Below are 22,974 nucleotides of genomic sequence, written 5' to 3'. Positions count from 1 at the left end.
GTTTACAGTCATCATAGGCAGTCCCTCGGAATCGAGGAAGACTTGCTTCCACTCTAAAAATGAGTCCTTAGGTGGCTGTACAGTCCAATCCGAGAGCCACAGTCCCTGTCACAGGTGGGTCAGACAGTGGTTGAGGGAAAGGGTGGGTGGGACTGGTTTGCCCACGCTCTTTCCGCTGCCTGCAGTCTGTCTACAGTAAGACGCTGTCAGGGTATTTGATTATTTTGGATGGCTTCAAACCATTTATACCAACTGGGCATATTGTGCTGTGTTGTTTCTGTGGCAACTTAATTTCCTTCAAAGCACGCGGTAGAACATGAGGAGGCTGGGGTCAGAGCCGCATGTGTTTATTTTTTAGGCATCTAGAAATATCACAGCAGTTTTCTCCTGAAAACATTCTCAAAGTATGAAGTAAAATGCCAGTGAAATGCTATTAAATGGTTATCAATTTCTTGCCAATTCACCCCCCCCCCCCCCGCTCCCCACTTGTTTAGTAGAGATAGTTGTAGTTTGGAAATCCCAGTTCCAAAATTCCCTTTAAAGGACTGAAGGGGGATGGCAGGCTCCTTGGAGTGACTCCATACGACCTTACTTGCTCTAACCTCGTATTACTGAGGGATGTGCACATTCAGCCACTGTGCAGAGAACTGAAGCATGTGCTGTTTGTAGCCACAGCACCTCAGTCTGCAAAAGGTACACACTGCCACTAGGTGTCAGAGTAGTGTAAATAGAATTTAACCAAAAAGACATCAATCTGGCGCCCTGCGATCTTTCCCTTGCGGTTATTAATTGAATAGTGCCACATGCAAAATGACCAAGGTCCAACGCATCTACTTATTTTCCAAGTTAAAGTCCAGCAGACAGGCAATCTAGAGCAGATTTTCATGTCATTAAGTCCCTCAAAGATGGTTTTGAAAATGATTTCCTTGTGAATAATTCATCCTTTGATTGATGGCCATCAAGAAAGATTTTTGTTTCCGTGGTCCAGCCAATTTTTAAGATCAGGAGCAATGCGATAAGCTCATAATAAAGGATGAAACTGAGTACTGTGTACAATGAGCAAGTGTGACCTTAGCCCCTTTAATGAGACTCCAGAGTGCAGGTACCTCGTGGGTGGCCTGCTTATATACCGTGCTCCCAAGGGATGCTGGGATCCCTTGGGATTCCAACAGGTAGGCCCTCTGGTGGTCGTGTAATACAGGTTGCAAGGGGTTAAATACATAACACAATGTACCTGTGCTCTCACAATGTATATATTATTCATTTAATTCATCCAATCCCTAGGATAATACTGATGAAAGGAAGAAGTGACATCTCAAGTGACCTGACTTCCAAAATGTGTTTGGCAAAGTTTGGCATGAAAGGCAACTAATTATGCTTAAAAGGTACAACCTGACATTGTGTATTTGCCTTGTGTATAGTGTCTATTAATCTTACTACAACTCTTTTGCTGTAATTTTTCTGACGGTTATAGTGGCAGTGCCTGACGGAGCTTCACAGTGAGTGGAAGTCACTGGGGGAGAGGGGTAGTGATGGCACCCAGTTACATTCGAGCTGGAGTGATAATGGGACCGAGGTTTCCGACCTGCAAGAAATATACAAACTTACCCGATGGTCCCGGAGGTTCGGACACTTGTGCTGCAGAGGCCCACGTATCCCAGGGGCACATGCGGATCACAAGTGCCCCTCAGAACATGTAGGCTTGCCCAAACAATCAAAGAAGAAATCCCCACTCATGCTTATGGAGATTCCGTATGTAAGGATAGCTGGGGATCACATAAAAAAATACCTCTACACATCAAATTAAAAAAATATACAGATTTAAAATTAATTAAAATGGCATTTAATTAAATATTTAAAACAACATTTTAATTTTTTGAAAAATAAATTTACATGTTTTAACGGGACTGAAATTAAACATACCTTATTCCACAGGGTTTTTAATGTATAAATTATTTTTTTTTTAAGTCTGTTTTTTAAAACTCTTACACTGATAGAAGCAGGCCTTATGCCTGCTTTTAGAAACATAGAAAATAGGTGCAGGAGTAGGCCATTCGGCCCTTCGAGCCTGCACCACCATTCAATAAGATCATGGCTGATCATTCCCTCAGTACCCCTTTCCTGCTTTCTCTCCATACCTCTTGATCCCTTTAGCCGTAAGGGCCATATCTAACTCTCTCTTGAATATATCCAATGAACTGGCATCAACAACTCTCTGCGGTAGGGAATTCCACAGGTTAACAAATCTCTGAGTGAAGAAGTTTCTTCTCATCTCAGTCCTAAATGGCTTACCCCTTATCCTTAGTCTGTGTCCCCTGGTTCTGGACTTCCCTAACATCGGGAACATTCTTCCTGCACCTAACCTGTCCAGTCCCGTCAGAATTTTATATGTTTCTATGAGATCCCCTCTCATCCTTCTAAACTCCAGTGAATACAGGCCCAGTCGATCCAGTCTCTCCTCATATGTCAGTCCTGCCATCCCGGGAATCAGTCTGGTGAACCTTCGCTGCACTCCCTCAATAGCAAGAACGGCCTTCCTCAGATTCGGTGACCAAAACTGAACACAATATTCCAGGTGAGGCCTCACCAAGGCCCTGTACAAGTGCAGTAAGACCTCCCTGCTCCTATACTCAAATCCCAAACATACCATTTGCCTTCTTCACCGCCTGCTGTACCTGCATGCCAACTTTCAATGACTGATGTACCATGACACCCAGGTCTCGTTGCACCTCCCCTTTTCCTAATCTGCCGCCATTCAGATAATATTCTGCCTTCATGTTTTTGCCACCAAAGTGGATAACCTCACATTTATCCACATTATACTGCATCTGCCATGCGTTTGCTCACTCACCTAACCTGTCCAATTCACCCTGCAGCCTCTTGGCGTCCTCCTCACAGCTCACACTGCCACCCAGCTTAGTGTCATCCACAAACTTGGAGATATTACACTCAATTCCTTCATATAAATCATTAATGTATATTGTAAATAGCTGGGGTCCCAGCACTGAGCCCTGTGGCATCCCACTAGTCACTGCCTGCCATTCTGAAAAGGACCTGTTTATCCTGACTCTCTGCTTCCTGTCTGCCAACCAGTTCTCCATCCACGTCAGTACATTACCCCCAATACCATGTGCTTTAATTTTGTACACCAATCTCTTGTGTGGGACCTTGTCAAAAGCCTTTTGAAAGTCTAAATACACCACATCCACTGGTTCTCCCTTGTCCACTCTACCAGTTACATCCTCAAAAAATTCTAGAAGGTTTGTCAAGCATGATTTCTCTTTCATAAATCCATGCTGACTTGGACTGATCCTATCACTGCTTTCCAAATGCGCTGCTATTTCATCTTTAATAATTGATTCCAACATTTTCCCCACTACTGTTGTCAGACTAACCGGTCTATAATTACCTATTTTCTCTCCCTCCTTTTTAAAAAAGTGGTGTTAATTAGCTACCCTCCAGTCCATAGGAACTGCTCCAGAGTTGATAGACTGTTGGAAAATGATCACCAATGCATCCACTATTTCTAGGGCCACTTTCTTAAGTACTCTGGGATGCAGACTATCAGGCCCCGGGGATTTATCGGCCTTCAATCCCATCAATTTCCCTAATACAATTTCCCGCCTAATAAGGATTTCCTTCAGTTCCTCCTCACTAAACCCTTGGTCCCCTAGTATTTCCGGATGGTGTCTTCCTTCGTGAAGACAGAATCAAAGTATTTGTTCAATTGGTCTGCCATTTCTTTGTTCCCCATTATAAATTCACCTGAATCTGACTGCAAGGGACCTACACTAATCTTTTTCTCTTCACTAATCTTTTTCTCTTCACATATCTGTCGGATCTTTGGCAGTCAGTTTTTATGTTCCCAGCAAGCTTCCTCTCATACTCTATTTCCCCCCTCCTAATTAAATCCTTTGTCCTCCTCTGCTGAATTATAAAATTCTCCCAGTCCTCAGGTTTGCCGCTTTTTCTGGCCAACTTATATGCTTCTTTCTTGGATTTAACACTATCCTTAATTTCCGTTGTTAGTCACGGTTGAGCCACCTTCCCCGTTTTATTTTTACTCCAGACAGGGATGTACAATTGTTGAAGTTCATCCATGTGAACTTTAAATGTTTGCCAATGCTTATCCACCGTCAACCCTTTAAGTATCATTCACCAGTCTATTCTAGCCAATTCACGTCTCAGACGTAAGAATTTTTACCAGACGTAAGAATTTCACAGGCGTTTGCTGGGCAGAAGTTGGACAAATAGCCTAACTCTCTGCCTGCGAATGTCCTGTCCCTGGGGATTCATACGATCTGTCAAAGGAATTCTTGACAGATCACAAGTTCTGTATTTTATCACATACTTAAGCCCGGAACGTGCATGGCCCCTATGGGTGCATGCTCACCTCGTATGAGCCTGTAGGGGCCGCAAATTCAGCCCCATTGTCATGTGATTCTTACTTGGGCATTATTTTTATTTGGATCCTTGACACTTGACATATTACACCTCTTGTTTAATCTCTCCTGGCACTTTTATCTCTTGCAAGAGTGTTTGAATGGCTTATGAATGTCATCTTATTCCTAGTCAGGCGTTTCTGTTTATTTCTCTGCTTCTCTCCCTCAATTTTCTTTTTTGTTCACTTATTTTGTTCATTGACTGAAGCACCACAAGGGCCACTTAAAAAGGTTGTATGTAATGGTGATCTGTCAGTCGTCTGCCAAGATCACTTTCCTTTCCTCCATTCCCCATTGTTGGAACAAAAGCCACATCCTCTGGCTTTAATTTCCACGTAAGACACGCGTGCTATTATTTCTGTGCCCCTGGGATGTCATCGACACTAGGACTTTCAGAATCGGGCAAGAAGAAGTTCTTCACTTCCAGGCAGTTCGAGGGCATGATAACTTACCTCATGGAGACTTATAGAACAAGAATCATAGAACGATACAGCACAGAAGGAAGCCATTTGGCCCATCATGCCTGTGCTGCTTCTTTGAAAGAGCTATCCAATTAATCCCAGTCCCCTGCTCTTTCACCATACCCCTGTCATTTTTTTTTCCCCCTTCAAATATTTATCAAATTCTCTTTTGAATGTTACTATTGAATCTGCTTCCACCACCCTTTCAGGCAATGCATTCCAGATCACAACTCGCTGTGTTTTTAAAAAAAATGTTTCATCATGTTGCCTCTGGTTCTTTTGCTAATCACCTTAAATCTGTGACCTCTGGTTACCGACCCTTCAGTCACTGGAAACAGTTTCTTTTTATTCTATCAAAACTATTCATGATTTTGAATACCTCTGTCAAAGCTCATCTTAGCCTTCTCTGCTCCAAGGAGAACAACCGCAGTTTCTCCAGTCTCTCTACATAACTGATGTCCCTCATCCCAGGTACCATTCTAATAAATCTCTTCTGCACCATCTCCAAAGCCTTGAAGCCTTGAACACAATACTCCAGTTGAGGCCTAACCAGTGTTTTATACTCGTGCGGCAAGTTTTTGGCCTAGCGCTCTGCTGCAGTGTATTAATGCAACAGCAATATTTTTTAAGGCTACTGGCTGTGCATGAGAAGATTGTGCTGAACCAGTGTTCTGCATATGAACATATGAGAACGATGGCAGGAAAAGACCAGGTTCATCAAACCTGCCCCACACTCATGGTGACTGCAGTACAGAGAGACCTGGGGGTCCTTGTGCATGAAACACAAAAAGTTAGTATGCAGTTACTGCAGGTAATCAGGAAGGCAAATGGAATGTTGGCCTTTATTGCAAGGGGGATAGAGTATAAAAGCAGGGACGATCTGCTACACCAGTACAGGGTATTGGTGAGGCCACACCTGGAGTACTGCATATAGTTTTGGTCTCCTTATTTAAGGAAGGATATACTGCATTTGAGGCAGTTCAGAGAAGGTTCACTAGGGTGATTCCAGAGATGAGAAGGTTGACTTATGCAGGTTGGGCCTATACTCATTGGAGTTTAGAAGAATGAGAGGTGATCTAATTGAAACATATAAGATTCAGAGAGGATGTTTCCACTCATGGGGGAATCCAGAATTAGGGGGCATAGTTTAAGAATAAGGGGCTGCCCATTTAGAACTGAGATGAGGAGGAATTTCCTCTCTGAGAGTCGTAAATATGTGAAATTCTCCGCCCCAGAGAGCTGTGGAGGCGCGGTCATTGAATATATTTAAGGCGGAGATAGACAGATTTTTGATCGATAAGGGAGTGAAGGGTTATAGGAAACGAGCAGGGCAGTGGAACATGATCAGATCAGCAATGATCTTATTGAATGGCGGAGCAGGCTCGAGGGGCCAAATGGCCTACTTCTGCTCCTATTTCGTATGTTCTTATCATGAGTAGACACTTCCCTCCCCCTCCCCTCCCCCACCTCCGCAACGATGTAATCTCCTGGGGTAGGCAAAAATCCAAGGATCAATAAGCCAAAAAATACACTGGAAAATTCCCCTCAGTACTCAACACCTCATCAGGTTTTAAGAGAAAGACACATGAGGTGATGTAGCTGATGAGACTGTTTACATAAGCAAAATACTGCGGATGCTGGAATCTGAAATAAAAACAGAAAATTCTGGAAATCTCAGCGGGCCAGGCAGCATCTGTGGAGAGAGAAAAACAGAGTTAACATTTCGGGTCGATGACCCTTCATTAGAACTGACGAATGTTCGAAATGAATAAATTCTTAAGGAGCACTGAAAGGGGAAGTGGAGGAAAGAACAAAAGGGAAGGTCTGTGATGGGGTGGAAGACAGGAGAGATTAGAGAAACAAAAGGGACGATGGGCCGACTTGAGATGGTAACGGCAGAAGATTAGTCTAGATAGGGTGAGTGGCAGAATATATACCATGGGAAACTGAGAAAAAAAATTACGTAAGATCGGAGGAGGAAGGGGAACAAAATATGAGTAGGGATTATGGTCTGGAATTGTTGAACTCTATGTTGAGTCCAGAAGGCTGTAAAGTGCCTAAACAAAAGATGAGCTTGCGTTGAGCTTCATTGGAACAGTGGAAGAGGCCGAGGACAGAGATGTCAGAGTGGGAGTGGAGCGGGCAATTAAAATGAATTAAAGACTGTTTACATCACCGATTGCAATTGCCCTTAAATATTTATATTGTTTAAATAAAACTGTAAGCAGCAGATTTGTGTCATGTAGTGCATTGCAGCAGGCTCCAGTCCACTGTGTTCCCAATTACAGCTGAAACACTAGGGAGGCACTGAGTGGAGGCCAGTTGCCTCCTGACAAGGAGAAGGAAAATTGGAGGGAGATTGCCACATGCCTCTTCCAACAGAAGAGTGAATATTAACTGGATGGGGAGGGGGAAGAATTCATATCATAGAAATTTACAGCACAGAAGGAGGCCATTTCGGCTCATCGTGTCTGCGACGGCTGACAAAGAGCAATCCAGCCTAATCCCACTTTCCAGCTCTTGGTCCGTAGCCCTGTAGGTTGCAGCACTTCAAGTGCACATCCAAGTGCTTTTTAAATGTGGTGAGGGTTTCTGCCTCTACCACCCTTTCAGGCAGTGAGTTCCAGACCCCCCATCTGGGTGAAAAGTTTCCCCTCAAATCCCCTCTAAACCTCCAACCAATTACTTTAAATCAATGCCCCCTGGTTGTTGACCCCTCTGCTTAGCGAAATGGGTCCTTCCTATCCACTCTAGGCCCCTCATAATTTTATACATATAAGAACATAAGAATTAGGAACAGGAGTAGGCCATCTAGCCCCTCGAGCCTGCCCCGCCATTCAACAAGATCATGGCTGATCTGGTCGTGGACTCAGCTCCACTTACCCGCCCTCTCCCCGTAACCCTTAATTCCCTTATTGGTTAAAAATCTATCTATCTTTGACTTGAAAACATTCAATGAGCTAGCCTCAACTGCTTCCTTGGGCAGAGAATTCCACAGATTCACAACCCTCTGGGAGAAGAAATTTTTTCTCAACTCGGTTTTAAATTGGCTCCTCCGTATTTTGAGGCTGTGCCCCCTAGTTCTAGTCTCCCCCACCAATGGAAACAACCTCTCTGCCTCTATCTTGTCTATCCCTTTCATGATTTTAAATGTTTCTATAAGATCACCCCTCATCCTTCTGAACTCCAACGAATAAAGACCCAGTCTACTCAGTCTATCATCATAAGGTAACCCCCTCATTTCTGGAATCAGCCTAGTGAATCGTCTCTGTACCCCTTCCAAAGCTAGTATATCCTTCCTTAAGTAAGGTGACCAAAACTGCACGCAGTACTCCAGGTGCGGCCTTACCAATACCTTATACAGTTGCAGCAACACCTCCCTGCTTTTGTACTCCATCCCTCTCGCAATGAAGGCCAACATTCCATTTGCCTTCCTGATTACCTGCTGCACCTGCAAACTAACCTTTTGGGATTCATGGACAAGGAGCAGTGTTTCTGTAGTGTAGTGGTTATCACGTTCGCCTAACACGTGAAAGGTCCCCGGTTCGAAACTGGGTGGAAACATTTTTGCTGTGTCACCCAGGTCGGGTGGCATGGTTTTAATGTTTTATGTTTTTGCAGGTTAACTCAAAAGAGTTTCATGGACAAGGACCCCCAGGTCCCTTTGCACCACAACATGTTGTAATTTCTCCCCATTCAAATAATATTCCCTTTTACTGTTTTTTTCCCCAAGGTAGATGACCTCACACTTTCCGACATTGTATTCCATCTGCCAAACCTTAGCCCATTCGCTTAACCTATCCAAATCTCCTTGCAGTCTCTCTGAGTCCTCTACACAACCCGCTTTCCCACTAATCTTTGTGTCATCTGCAAATTTTGTTGCACTACACTCTGTCCCCTCCTCTAGGTCATCTATGTATATTGTAAACAGTTGTGGTCTCAGCACTGATCCCTGTGGCACACCACTAACCACTGATTTCCAACCGGAAAAGGACCCATTTATCCCGACTCTCTGCTTTCTGTTCGCCAGCCAATTCTCTATCCATGCTAATACATTTCCTCTGACTCCGCGTACCTTTATCTTCTGTAGTAACCTTTTGTGTGGCACCTTATCGAATGCCTTTTGGAAATCTAAATACACCACATCCATCGGTACACCTCTATCCACCATGCTCGTTATATCCTCAAAGAATTCAATATCAATCAGATCTCCCCTCAGCCTCCTCTGTTCCAAAGAAAACAAACCCAGCCAATCCAATCTTTCCTCATAGCTAAAATTCTCCAGTCCCGGCAACATCCTCGTAACTCTCCTCTGTACCCTCTATCGTGCAATCACATCTTTCCTGTAATGTGGTGAATTGTCCCATGTGAGAGGATCACGGCACTTTACCCAATCGTATTTACAGCTTAATAGTAACAATTCTATAATTTCTACCATCTAAGTAGTGAGCTAAGTGAAATGATAAGATTTCACTTTGATCTGTTAAGTAATCATACAATTTTTGGCCCATTGTTTCCCCTCTCATGCTCTTCAGCCAATAGAGCCACGTGGTCGCATCCACTCACCATCAGAATAAGATGGACCTTGGTTTAATGTCTCAGCCGAAGGTTGGCACCTCCAACAATGCAGCACTCCTCAGATTGTTTAGTGTTGTCGGTTGTCGGTGAGAATTTCTTTAAACCATCGGACAGTCAATCCAGTGGCATTTGTTATTTACTTTACTGGATCTTCATTTACTTTAATGATGCAGGAAGAATGTTCCCAATGTTGGGGAAGTCCAGAACCAGGGGTCACAGTCTAAGGATAAGGGGTAAGCCATTTAGGACCGAGATGAGGAGAAACTTCTTCACCCAGAGAGTGGTGAACCTGTGGAATTCTCTACCACAGAAAGTTGTTGAGGCCAATTCACTAAATATATTCAAAGAGGAGTTAGATGAAGTCCTTACTACTAGGGGGATCAAGGGGTATGGCGAGAAAGCAGGAATGGGGTACTGAAGTTGCATGTTCAGCCATGAACTCATTGAATGGCAGTGCAGGCTAGAAGGGCCGAATGGCCTACTCCTGCACCTATTTTCTATGTTTTCTATGTTTAATATAGGGAGGCAGTATGGGGCCTGCTTTGTACGAGCTGATTGGTGAGAAAACATTGCATAACAAAAATGTCAGTTTCTGTTTGTATTGTTAGTGCTCCTTTAAATCCAGCACCTCATAAAATAGAATCATAGAATGTTACAATACAGAAGGCCATTCGGCCCGTCCCGACTCTCAGCTAGTCCCACTCCCCAACCCTTTCCCCGTAGTCCTGCAATGTTTATCCTTCAGATACTTATCTAACTACCTTTTGAAAGACAAGATTGAGTCTGCCTCCACCATCCTTTCAGGCAATGCATCCTAGATCCCAAATATTCGCTGTGTAACAAAAGTTTTTTCTTACATTTTGCCTTTGGTTCTTTTACCAATCACCTTAAACCTGTGTCCTCTGGCTCTTGACCCTTCTGCCAACGGGAACAGTTTCTCTCTATCTACTCTGTCCAGAACCCTCCTGATTTTGAACACCTCTATCACATCTCCTCTCAATCTTCTCTGCTCCAAGAGGAACCCCAGCTTCTCCAGTTGATCAACGTAACTGAAGTCCCTCATTCCTGGAATAATTCTTGTAAATCTTTTCTGTACCTTCTCGAAGGCCTTCACATCCTTCCTAAAGTGTGACACCCAGAATTGGTCACAGTACTCCAGTTGGGGCCAAACTAGTGTTTTATACAGGTTCATTATAATTTCCACACTTTTGTTTTATGAAGCCCAGGGTCCCATAAGCCTTTTACTGCTTTCTCAACTTGCCCTGCCACCTTCAATGATTTGTGCACACATACCCCCAGGTCTCTCTATTTGTGCACCTGCTTTAGGATTGTACCATTTAGATTATATGTCCTCTCCTCAATCTTTCTACCAAAATGTATCACTTCACACTTTTCTGCGTTAAATTTTATTTGCCACATGTCCGCCCATTTCACCATTTCTATGTCTTCCTAAAGTCTATCACTCTCCTCATCACTGTTCACTATACTTTCAAGTTTTGTATTATCTACAAATTTTCAAATTACGCCCTGTCCACCCACATCCAAGTCATTAATATATATCAAGAAAATCAGTGGTCTTAGAATCGACACCTAGGGAACATCACTGTGTACCTTCCTGCAGTCTGAAAAACAATCGTTCATCACTACTCTGTTTCCTCACTGAGCCAATTTCTTACCCATGCTACCATTGTCTCTTTTGTTCCACGGGCTTCAAATTTGTTGGCAAGCCTATTATTTTATTGTTAATTAGTTTCATTAAAGGGTGGTCTTTGGAAAATAAAGCGAGATGGATGAGGTATTAGAAACATAGAAACATAGAAAATAGGTGCAGGAGTAAGCCATTCAGCCCTTCGAACCTGCACCGCCATTCAATGAGTTCATGGCTGAACATGCAACCTCAGTACCCCATTCCTGCTTTCTCACCATACCCCTTGATCCCCCTAGTAGTAAGGACTACATCTAACTCCTTTTTGAATATATTTAGTGAATTGGCCTCAACAACTTTCTGTGGAGTTCTGTGCAAGATTGTGAAGCAGAATGAAGTTCTATAGCCATATGATTATCATTATCATTAGCTCATATTAAGCCAATTAAAATGATGAAAAGAAAATTGTGAACACGTGGGTTCTATTACCAGGGTTGTACTGTTCCCAAAAGATGCAGATAATATCACTCCTCAGCCCACGTTTACAGGCAGCTTCTAGCAGGAGTTATCGGACTGCAATCGGAGTGGGAATCCATCATCATCATTATAGGTAGTCCCTTGGAGTCGAGGATGACTTGCTTCCACTCAAAGTGAGTTCTCAGGTGGCTGAAGAGTTCACTGCGGGACCTACAATCTCTGTCACAGGTGGGGTAGACAGTAGTTGAAGGAAAGGGTGGGTGGGGAGCTTGGGTTGATGCACGCTCCTTCTGCTGTCTGCGTTTGGTTTCTGCTTGTTCTCGGCGATGAGACTCGAGGTGCTCAGCGCCCTCCTGGATGCTCTTCCTCCACTTAGGGAGGCCTTGGGCCAGGGATTCCCAGGTGCTGGTGGGGATGTTGCACTTTATCAAGGAGGTTTTGAGGGTAACCTTGAAACGTTTCCTCTGCCCACCTGGGGCTCACGTGCCATGACAAAGCTCCGAGTAGAGCGCTTGCTTTGGGAATCTCCCTGCTGTGGGAATCCAGATAAGCACTGGCAAATTTTCCCCATTTTTTACTCACTGGCGAGATAAAGCCAATTATAGCGCAGTGCCCTGGTTAAATAACTCAGCACCGAACAGGGCTCAAAGCTGAGTCCTTCTGGCGTGTATGGCTCAAGTACTGCAACAGGTGATGCATTTATTGGCTGAGCTACTCCCCCAGGTGGTTGCTATGTGATTTCAAGCAGCCAATCTGGGGCAGCATTGTTGGCAAGCGGCCTAAGGGTGTTGTCCACATGAATTTGGAGCACTGGACAAGAGAAAACCCTCTGAGAATCAACAGCAAAATTAAAACAAGAAAGTTCAGATCAATGTTAACACCAAGGAGTCCTGATGGTAAAACAGCCTGTTTGAAATCCAGTTTGCTTCCAGCTGGGTGGAACACTATGTTTAGTTAGCAATGTGATCATTTAAAGCTGTGTTTAGCAGAGAATTTCCAGAGTTTCAAAGCAGGGGGCAATTTTATTTTTTATAAAGCAATCAGCAGAGACTTAGCGAAATTTTAGTTTCCTGACCGGAAAGGCCAGAGACAAAATTAAAGACTGTAAATTTGCTTGGCTTTCTCCTGTAAACTAAAGATTCTGTGAGTTACTGCCTGCCTTCTGTGATATACACAAGCACATGAACAGGCGCAGGAATGTGTGCAAGCACACAGGATGGAGAAGGTCTTTCAGCCTAATGGATCTCAATCCTGCCAGGGCTATGTGGAAAGAGCAGGGGAGTGGGACTAATTGGATAGCTCTAACAAAGAGCTGGCACAGGCACGATGGTCCGAATGGTCTCTTTCCGAGCTGAATCTTTCTATGATTCTAATATCAACTGTGCCATCTTCCCACTCTAGCATCTATCTATAAATGAGTGCAGTGTCCTGGTCTCAACCACCCTTCCTGGGGACCTGATCCAACTATTGATCACACTCTGTAAAAAGATACACACCTGTGCAAGTATAACTTGCCCTGCCTCAGATCAGCTAACTCAACACTGTTGAGGGATTGAATTATAAAAGACTTTGCTGGATCTTGCGGCTCAGTATCACACCAGGCATTGCCCTCACCATCAGTACATTCAGGCCATTGGAAGAAACTGTCAAGACTGCAATAAGGAATCAGACGTTTGTTGAAGAACCACAAAACACCTGTTGTTTCTGAAACCTCTCATTTATTTACAATTCCAGTCAATCACATGCAGATGTTCTCGAATACGATTAATTAGTAAAACAAAAGCCATCCAAATTTCAAAATAGCTATTAAATATACAAAAATATAGCTTACAAATAGCAATGTTTTAAAATATATTCTGCTGCAGAATTCTTATATAAACATGTCTATGAAACTGATAACCTACGTTCCATAAACATTAGAGAGTAGGCTTATTACATGATATCAATAGAAAGGCAGAAGGCCCACCCACAAGAGGAACAAGCATCTGCTTGAGGTTACGTTGCTACTATAGGATTAGACACACAGGGTTTTTAGAAACTGACCAATTCTACCCAAAACTCGAAGAAATCACATCTTCACTCACCGATCATTCACTAAAATTCTTAATACTGGATCATTTAAAGTGGTTTTCATTGCACCTGCAAGTGACTTCTGTCATTTCTGTTTAAAATTTGTCGTAAAAAGAGATTATTGATCAAAGTGAAATGGCGCGAAAGGGAGCAAAGGATGAGGCAAGGGACAGAGATGAGAGAAGGCAAGAGGTTTAATAATAAAACACACGAGATTGGAAGAAATGACAGCAAAAGAGGCAACAGACCGAAATGGGGAAAAGCCAAAGGAAAGAGAAAGAAGGGAAAATAGAGCAAAAAAAACCAATAGGTCATTTAAGCAGATCTGGAGTAGAACGAGCTGGGTTGAGGCTCCAGAGATTACTCCCTCCCAAAATATGGTGGTGTTGTTTGCTCTTCTAGTCAGGTCTTTTTTTCCTCCTAAATATTAATGGCCACCAATGCAAACGGTGGCCCCCCATCGAATTTCTGAAACATAACGTCATGAGCAGTAATGTCTGGGATTCTCCCGTAAAATTGCGGGTTCACCTGTTTCAATCACCTCAATTTCCCGTTGATCGGGATACACATGTTTATCCAAGGGTAGAGTCTGCAGGATAGAGTAAAAGTCCTCGGTTATGGCTGCCTGCCAAACTCACAAGCATAGATTTACAGACAAGGACATGGGCATCTGCGGACCAATGACATCTCTGTGATGTCACAGGACCGTCGACCACTACACCTGGCAATACATTACACACCAGGTGAATTCAGGGTCAGAGACAAAGTGCACCGAGCACAAAGTGTACAAGAAGGTTCACTATGTAGAAGGTAAGACTACACTACTACACAGCAGCATCAACAGACATACATGGGTGTGAAATTGCCCAGTTGTTACTCACTGTGAAAATAAATACATTTTAAAGTGCCACATGATCCTCACTAAATAAGAACATGACTGGCATATATGGATCCTGACTTTTTTTTAAGATAACATGTCGGGGCAACGATTAAGAGAAGAATTCGGCGAACTCATAGCGGCCCACTATGTTCCAAGAGAGTGGGAGACTCATGAAGATTTACACTTCAGCAGTGGCATGAGTACTGAGACACAAGAACAGGCCCTGCAAATGTGACTGCTATAGCCTGATGGAAAGGGCAATAAAACCCTCCCTAATGGAGGCACATCAGAGTAAGGCACAGATATAAAGGAAAAAAGTCTTGCATTTATACTGTGTTTTTCGCAACCTCAGGACGCTCCAAAGCGCTTTACAGCCAATGAAGTACGTTTGAAGTGTAGTCACTGTTGTCATGTAGGAAAGTTGTTCGGGGGAAAAAAAATGGAAGGCTGGAATAAAGGGAGCAACGGTGAATATTTTGAATTACCAAACAGTCTTGGGGAAGGAGAAAGGAGAATTGTTTGAACCAGCTGACACATGCTATACTTGATTGACAGCTAGTGAGAACAGAATTGAATTACACACTGTGGTGTAACTGGGCACAGACACTCCTAGATCCTGCTAACCATGTCTCAGTTTCAACAGAGGATCGACAGATGATTGAGCAATGTGTCCATTTCCTAATGAGGTCTTCACTTGTAATTGGCGCTGGGGCGGTGAGGAAACAAAAAAACCCAGAAGAAGCAGCAAGGTGCAATGAAAAGACCATTTTGTTTCCCCTGATGTATAAGATAGGGCTCCCCTTCGGGCCTAACACTGAGTTTTTTTTGCAGAATAAAAATATAAACGAAACAAAACAAAAAAAAAAAATGATTGTAACACAAGCAGCCTTGGTAGCCTTTGAAAGGAGAATGTTGTAAGTACATTAACAGGTCAACGGTAAATATTTACACCATCTGTAATTGGGGAGCAAAATCTCCCCGACTCACTAAGTAAACGTGTGCGACTGCTGCGTTGTTCAGTCATGGCGGCTCGTGCGATGTGCTGCATGCTGGTTAGGGCTGGAGGCTCAGCAAAGGTCAGGGGGTCGGGGATTGTGTTTCCAAAACATCCTCCACCAGTAATGAGATTCCAAGTGATGCAGGAACGGTGGATTCAGATCAGTTGGCAAGTGGGCCCGTCGCCATGGAAACGCAAATCAAACACTGTTCAATTGCAACAACAATCAAATCCATTTTTTTTTTAAAAAGGGTTTTTTTTAAAAAAAAGAACACTCTTTCGACAACCATCACTTTAAATTTATTTCACGATGGTTTTGCCGTTTTGGGGTAGCTGAAATTCAGCGGCACAAATTGTACACCGGCATGCGAGAAGTGGGTGCCAGAGGGACTGCAGTGCATCATCACCCCGGCAACCAAATTTTAATTTGACCATTTTAAGTTTAAAGTTTAATTTGTTCAAATTGTCAGTTTTAGTGCCCCTTTAATAAGGGGGCATTTGACTTACGTTTTGATTTACAGATGCAACAAAGTAGTTGTACACTGGCATGCAGGCTATGATGGTCTCGATTTTGAGATTCTACGCCGATGGTAACCCATTAATTGTACAATCAGCGTTACGATCGGAAAATCAAGGCCGATGCGCTTTCTTTTCAAAGAGTTGCTGAGGGTGTCATGCACATTGAGGTAACGCGTGATGTTTACACGCTCCAGCACTAATCAGACTACCGAGAGCTTTGTTCTACAAAATAGGATAAACGTATTCTGTTTCACTTAAAGTAACCAGCATTCTCCATTTACACAAGCACCCAGGGCTCCTCCACATCTTTTTCGAATGAACATGTTTAAGTTAAGATGCTGTGAAGTCCCAAGACTTACATTTGTTGAGGGGACACTCGACTGCATCAATACCCATTCATGGACTGACCACTATGGACAAACTAGGTCCCAGAATCACTGGAATAATGCCATCATCTGTGCAATGTTAAATGTGCGCGATGAATTCTCACAAATACCCCCAGGTGAAAGTTAAGAAAGACTTTGAAAAAAATTCACCTGAGCCGAGCTTCAAAGTGTTTTTTTTGTAAAGAGGAATCATCAGCATTTTGGGATAGAGTTGATGACCCTCCAATGGCAATGATATCTCTTTAAGAGTTAAATCTGTCCATTAAACATTTGCTGATTAATTCAAGTCTGACAGATGTATAAGGTCTGACCCAATGGTTCCAAAGTTTAAGCGAATCTCTTCATGTGATGTATCGTAGTGATAGGACGAGCTTATTGTCAAACAATAAAGGTGCAGAGTAAGTATCCAACATCTATCAGTATTCACAATGAATATTATTGCTCAGAAATTGTCATTTTTCACTTGCTCCAGCACTTTTTACACAAAACATTGTGCTTGTGCAATAGTCGGCGAATTGCGGATATTTGTGGATTTGTTGCAGGATGTCAGGCTGCAATAAATCACCTGGTCTATTTGTTGTCTTTGAAAGTATTTGCTCATAAGCTGATTAGAGATGAAAGGTTATACCAGGTACACCCCTTTAAGGGACACTTTCAGTTACAGGTTTTATTAATTTTTCTCACCATTCCTTCCTTTCCAGAGGCATTGGTACTTTCACCAAAATATCACTAGTTGGAGATACTTTGAAGTTCCTTACCCTTTCTCCCTCTTCCACCATACACCAATCCCCAACTAAGAGGGCAACAAGCTTCTAGGCCTTGGTCAACAACTGATGGCTTGTTAGGAAGTATGTGGACAGTGGCTGAAGGTTGATTAGCTACCTGTCTCCCCTCCCTGTGGCTTTCCTCCACATTCTGCTTCTCCTAAAGGCTCAGCTGAGATGGGGAATTCATCCTACGGGAAGTAGTAGGGGTCAGGCTTGCATCCATAAGAATGTAAGAAGAGCAGGAGTAGGCCATTCGGCCCATCGAGCCTGCTCCGCCATTCAATAAGATCATGGCTGATCTGATCATTGACTCAGCTTCACTTCCCTGCCCACTCCCCATAACCCTTTACTCCCTTATTGCTCAAAAGTCTGTCTATCTCCGCCTTAAATATATTCAATGACCCAGCCTCCACAGCTCTCTGGGGCAGAGAATTCCATAGATTTACAACCATCAGAGAAGAAATTCCTCCTCATCTCAGTCTTAAATGGGCGGCCCCTTATTCTAAGACTACGTCCCCTAGTTTTAGTTTCCCCTATGAATAGAAATATCCTTTCTGCTTGTTAGGAAGTATGTAGACCTTGTCGAGCCCCCTCATTATCTTATAAGTTTTGATAAGATCACCTCTGAGTCATCTGAACTCCAATGAGTGGAGGCTCAACCTACTCAACCTATCTTCATAAGTCAACCTCCTCATCTCCAGAATCAACCTAGTGAACCTTCTCTGAACAGCCTCCAATGCAAGTATATCCTTCCTTAAATCCCAGCCTTGCAGTGGTACAAGGTGTGAAGCGCTCAATGTTTTATATTGTGGGTTTTTTAAAAACATAATTCTCCAATTTTTGTCCCTTCATCTCCTTGCCTGAAGGCATTGAGTGAACCTGAGGCAGTGACCGATTTGTTCGAAAGTGCAGCAGTCCCAACCATTGCCTTGCTCGAGGGCCAATCTCCAGGTTGTGGCACCACTGAACGGTAGGGTGCGATCTCACCTCCATGGTGGCTCACTGCAGAGTGAGCTCCCAACTGGGGGCAGTTGACAAGTGACAATTGATGACTTCTTCGACGGGTGAACGACAACTCCGCTTTAATTCCACTCCTCTCGACTCTTCTATTGAAGCTGGTGTGGGGGGGAATCCACCTGCTGGATAGCATTCCCTCGCCTTCACCTGGAGAGTAAGAGAAGGAGCGGGGTGGGGGGGGGTGGGGTGCTGCACCGAGAAGCAGCGGAGTTGGCAGGCCTGTGTCTGGCAGGCCATGAAATGGAGGACGAGAGGCACGTGGAGCAGCAAAGTCGGTCAAGGGCCAAGGGTGAAGACGGTTCACAAATGGTTGTATAATGAGTAGTACTATGCTGGGTTTGAAAGCCTGGGTGGTTCCTGCTCTTGGTGAACGGGTCAGTTTTTATGTATGAGCCCAGATAGCTAGTGATTCATCCTTTAAAAGGCATCATGGTCCAGCTCGATCATGTCCTCACATGCCAGCTACACATGCTGACTTTTCTCAGCAAGAGTGGCTGGATACTGATCAAGAACAGGCTGGCTTTTTTGTTTTAAACCTCTCCTGCCATAGTTGAAACAAATTGTCATGTTCCCCTCCCCATCATCACCCCGGCTAACTCAGCATGGAGCGGGGATTAAACCTGACAGGTTCCCTGGGGTGCAGGGCTCAGCTCCGCAGTAGGTAGTGCTTCTGCTAACTCAGCTATCAGAGGAGCCCATATATACTGGGCAGGGGAACAAAAAACAAAATCCCAGTAAAATGCTTCAGTGTAAAGCCCTCCAAATCCAAGGATTCAGGTAGAAACGGCCAGAAGGCTAACAACCACAGAGTTAATCCAATCTGCCCATCGTCAAACTGATGGGATTGGGCGCAATGCTGGATTTACACCCCACCCGATTTTACTCTCTATTCAAGTCTTGGAGCGTAATATTGGGTGGGGTGTAAAACTGGAGTTCCGCACAATCCCGTGGGTTTCCCACACGGCGAGTTAGGTTAGCACCCTCCCGCCCCCCCCAATGTCTCACAATCGGAGATACTGGACGCCTGATTACTCTGGGAGTAGCGACATTGTGAGTGCTTTGAAAACGAACAGGTTTACAATGTCCAGTGACCAAAGTCAGTCTCCCGCCTCATCTTGTCTGACAGCTTTTACTCACTACCGGTAATTGGGATTGAACAATTCCAACTTCTAACAGATCTGACGCATTCACAGAGCTCGTGATCGTGTTCCCATTGAAATCTCCTTCCCGGTCGGGGATAATCCGAAGAGATTCTGTTACGAAGGGAATTGGATAAATACTTGAAGGGGAGAAATTGCAAGGATATGGGGAAAGAGGAGGAGAGTGGGACTAATTGGATAGTTCTACCAAAGAGCCATAACAGGTCCAATGGGCTGAACAGCCTCCTTCTGTCCTGTAAGATTCTATCATTCACTGTACCCTGGGCAGAGAGTTAAAAATGTTCAGTTCACCAGTTAAAGTGATTCAAGCGCCTTTTAACAAAGTGGCCTGTGAAATGAAAAAAAGGGTGAAAATGCTGAACTGACAAGATGTCCTGTTACAAAGCACTGGGAACTATTCATTGCCAGATCTGGAGTGGGAGCTTAAACAAAAGTAGGGGGAATAAAAAAGGCACCCATTTTCTCATTTTGTAATGAGATCTCCTTTTCACTGACATGCTTAATAAAAAAAGCATTTCAGATAAAGGCCAAGTGTGGCTCAAATGAGATAGTGTCTCAGTTGTATTAAAGTATGTTCCAAACTGCTGTGCCAGCAGCTTTCTGAATCCCACAGGAGAGCTCCAGCTTTCAGCCTTTCTCTATTGCCTGTGTGCCTGCTGCCAATTTTCAGGAGAGCATGGCGGCGATGTTAATTGTGCAGCGCTCTATAAAGCTGCAGTGACCGAGAGGAAAACTGACAGCACGCTCCAACAAAAGGGACAAGGCTGGTCGTTAAATGAATGATCTCGGGAGATCTTCTGGGTGGAAAAGGCTCACAAAGGTTTGGCCGTACGTTTAATCAGCTGCTCTGGGGTGCACCTCAATCCTGCTCTCCTGCTAAGACAGGAGCGTGGTTTCAATGCTAATCCTGTGCTGCAAGTGCCAAGTGATTTTAGTTGTAGGCCCACTTGGCTGTTCCAACATGCCCTCTTGTTCTTCTTTCCTCACCCCGCCCTCTGCACTTCGGCAACTTGCATTTTTTTTGTCACCTCTCCTTTTCCCCCCATATTCTTGTGTTGTTTTTTGTAAACAAAAAAATTATAAATAATGTTTTACATTAAATTATTTCTTCATTGGCTCAGAATCTCATTGCTGACCACACACAGGCCTTTGGCCATCTGCTGTAAGTGAGGCGATGTGCCGTGATGGGAAACGCTATGAACTGTTGTCCGTCTAATCTATTTCAGCCTCACAATCCCACAAGATGTCTGCGCTCCTCAAATTCTGCCCTCTTGAGCATCCCTGATTATAACTGCTGAACCATTGGTGGATGTGCCTTCAGCTGCCTCGGCCCCAAGCTCTGGATCTCCTTCCCCAAACCTCTCCGGCTCTCTAGCTCTCGTTACTCCTTTGAGACGCTCCTTAAAACCTACCTCTTTAACCAAGCTTTTTGGTCATCTGCCCTAATTTTTTTCTTATGTGGCTCGGTGTCAAATTTATCTGTTTTGTCTTATAACACTGCTGTGAAGCGCCTTGGGACATTTTACTACGTCAAAAGGTGCTATATAAATAAAAGTTGTTGTTGTTGTTGTCTACACTCCCGGCCACTAATTAACACCATGGCAGTCTGACTCCCTGCATGAGGAGTCTTCCACTAAATGGGCCGCAGACGCATTTCAGCCCCACAAGGAATTCGCAAAGGCTCAAAGTGTTTGAAAGGCCCGTGACAATTAGTCCGTTGTACAAAAATGTTTTTAATTATCTTTTTTTTAAAGAAAAATAAAACTATCCATTAACTAAAGGGATTGTCTCAAAAAGTCCTTACGTCTACTGCCAAATGTTCAGTACAGACTTTGACCCGCCCACTACTGTCCAAACCCTCGCCCACAAAAAAAAAGTGTTTCATCGTCAAATCTTTAGGTGATGTGGTTTTCTCACAGTTTCAGTTCCAGGAGCAAAGGGGAGCGGATCATTCTGAGGAACAGGCGTCATTTTCACATTAAAACCCTCAGATCTTTCCCGCCACGCTGCTGAGCATCTGAAGTAGGAGTGAGAGCTTTGGACACACACAATCCCTTGCCTTTGTTTTTATCCAGTAATTTCACAGCTCAGCTTGAAGCACGAATCTTTTGAGAAGCCCTGTCTCGAGGCTGGCTGCTTTGCATAGTGTCGTGAGCATGCTCATAAGCTTCTGCCTTAAAGAGGCGCAAGTCCGTTCCCTTTGTCTTCTTATCCCTTAAAATGCTGGCGGGGGCCCTTTTCGCCCCCCCGACCACTCAACTTGACGGAACTCATTAAAATAAAGAAAAACCCCACACAATACACATCTCCCGGTTTGTACCTGTGACAGTTAGTAGGGAGGAGGAGGAGGAGGAGGAGGAAGAGTCATCGTAAAGTGCTCCTTTGTGTATAACTCAAGTCAGCTTGACCGCTGCATTATAAAGGTAGTTCCAGCAGCAACTCCTGGTCGATCTTGTGATAAAAGTGCTTGGGCCATCGAGGCTCTCCCTGACTGCACGGAGTGACTCACAGCGTGCCATCGGTGGAACCGCCATCCACTGGATTCTTGCGGTGATAACGTACTCAGACACGGGCCATCAGGTTCACCATCTTGTGGATCGACTCCATTACACACACGGGAAAAGAAACAAAAAAAAAAAAGAAACAAAAATAATAAGGGTTAAAAAAAAAGAAAATCCTCTTTTGTTTTTGCGTGGCTTTGCGAGCAGCGAGTGCTACACCAAGTTGTCCGCCCCGCTCATGGCTCCCTGTTCTTGGTTATTTTGGAGGACGGGCGTATTGCAGAGTGGGCAAACCTTCCTCACTTCCAGCCACTTGATCAGACACCTATGAGGGAAAGAAACAGAGAAAGGAGAATAGATTTATTACCGTACTCGATACATTGGGCTTTATTTTTTAAGTGCAATTTGTGCCCATCGAAGGTAAGGGCCAGCAATCGTGGGGAGTACAATACTTTCCCATTTCACACCAAATGGGAGCTTCAAGCACTCACAGGTCAGGTGTGTAGCATGGTTAGATGCAACAACAACAGCTTGTATTTATACAGCGCCTTTAACGTAATAAAATGTCCCGCGGCTCTTCACAGGAGCATTATTTTTAAAAATTTGACACCGACCAATACAAGGAGGTATTAGGGCAGGTAACCAAAAACTTGGTCAAAGAGGTAGGTTTTAAGGAGCGACCTAAAGAACTTAAGAACATAAGAAATAGGAACAGGAGTAGGCCATATGGCCCCTTGAGCCTGCTCCGCCATTCAATAAGATCATGGCTCATCTGATCATGGACTCAGATCCACTTCCCCGCCCGCTCTCCATAACCTCTTATCATTTAAGAAACTGTCTATTTCTGTCTTAAAGTTATTCAATGTACCAGCTTCCACAGCTCTCTGAGGCAGCAAATTCCACAGATTTACAACCCTCTAAGAGAAGAAATTTCTCCTCATCTGTCTTAAATGGGCGGCCCCTTATTCCAAGATCATTCTAGTCTCCCCCATCAGTGGAAACATCCTCTCTGTATCCACCTTGTCAAGCCCCCTCATAATCTTATATGTTTCGATATGATCACTTCTCATTCTT

The 22,974-nt window shown here is 43.9% G+C and overlaps 1 protein-coding gene and 1 non-coding gene across 6 annotated transcripts in view; one reads left to right on the top strand and one right to left on the bottom strand.

Annotated features, from left to right (window-relative positions):
* Positions 1-8,394: 8,394 nt before the first annotated feature.
* Positions 8,395-8,467, top strand: trnav-aac (transfer RNA valine (anticodon AAC)). Its single transcript has one exon. It is a non-coding gene; the product is annotated as a tRNA-Val (tRNA).
* A 4,834-nt stretch (positions 8,468-13,301) lies between these two features.
* rnf24 (ring finger protein 24) overlaps positions 13,302-22,974 on the bottom strand; it is a 173,515-nt gene continuing 163,842 nt past the window's right edge. For all 5 annotated transcript variants that reach the window (XM_070866823.1, XM_070866827.1, XM_070866826.1 and 2 more), the window contains one exon: positions 13,302-22,225. In XM_070866823.1, the coding sequence (XP_070722924.1) occupies positions 22,114-22,225 (112 nt within the window). In that variant the 3' untranslated portion in view covers positions 13,302-22,113. The remainder of the gene's footprint in view (positions 22,226-22,974) is intronic.

This window comes from Pristiophorus japonicus, chromosome 2 (assembly GCF_044704955.1).
Source record: "Pristiophorus japonicus isolate sPriJap1 chromosome 2, sPriJap1.hap1, whole genome shotgun sequence".
NCBI classification, from domain to species: Eukaryota; Metazoa; Chordata; class Chondrichthyes; family Pristiophoridae; genus Pristiophorus; species Pristiophorus japonicus.
The sequence above is the reverse complement of the archived record's forward strand: the minus strand, read 5'-3'. Positions and strand labels throughout refer to the sequence as shown.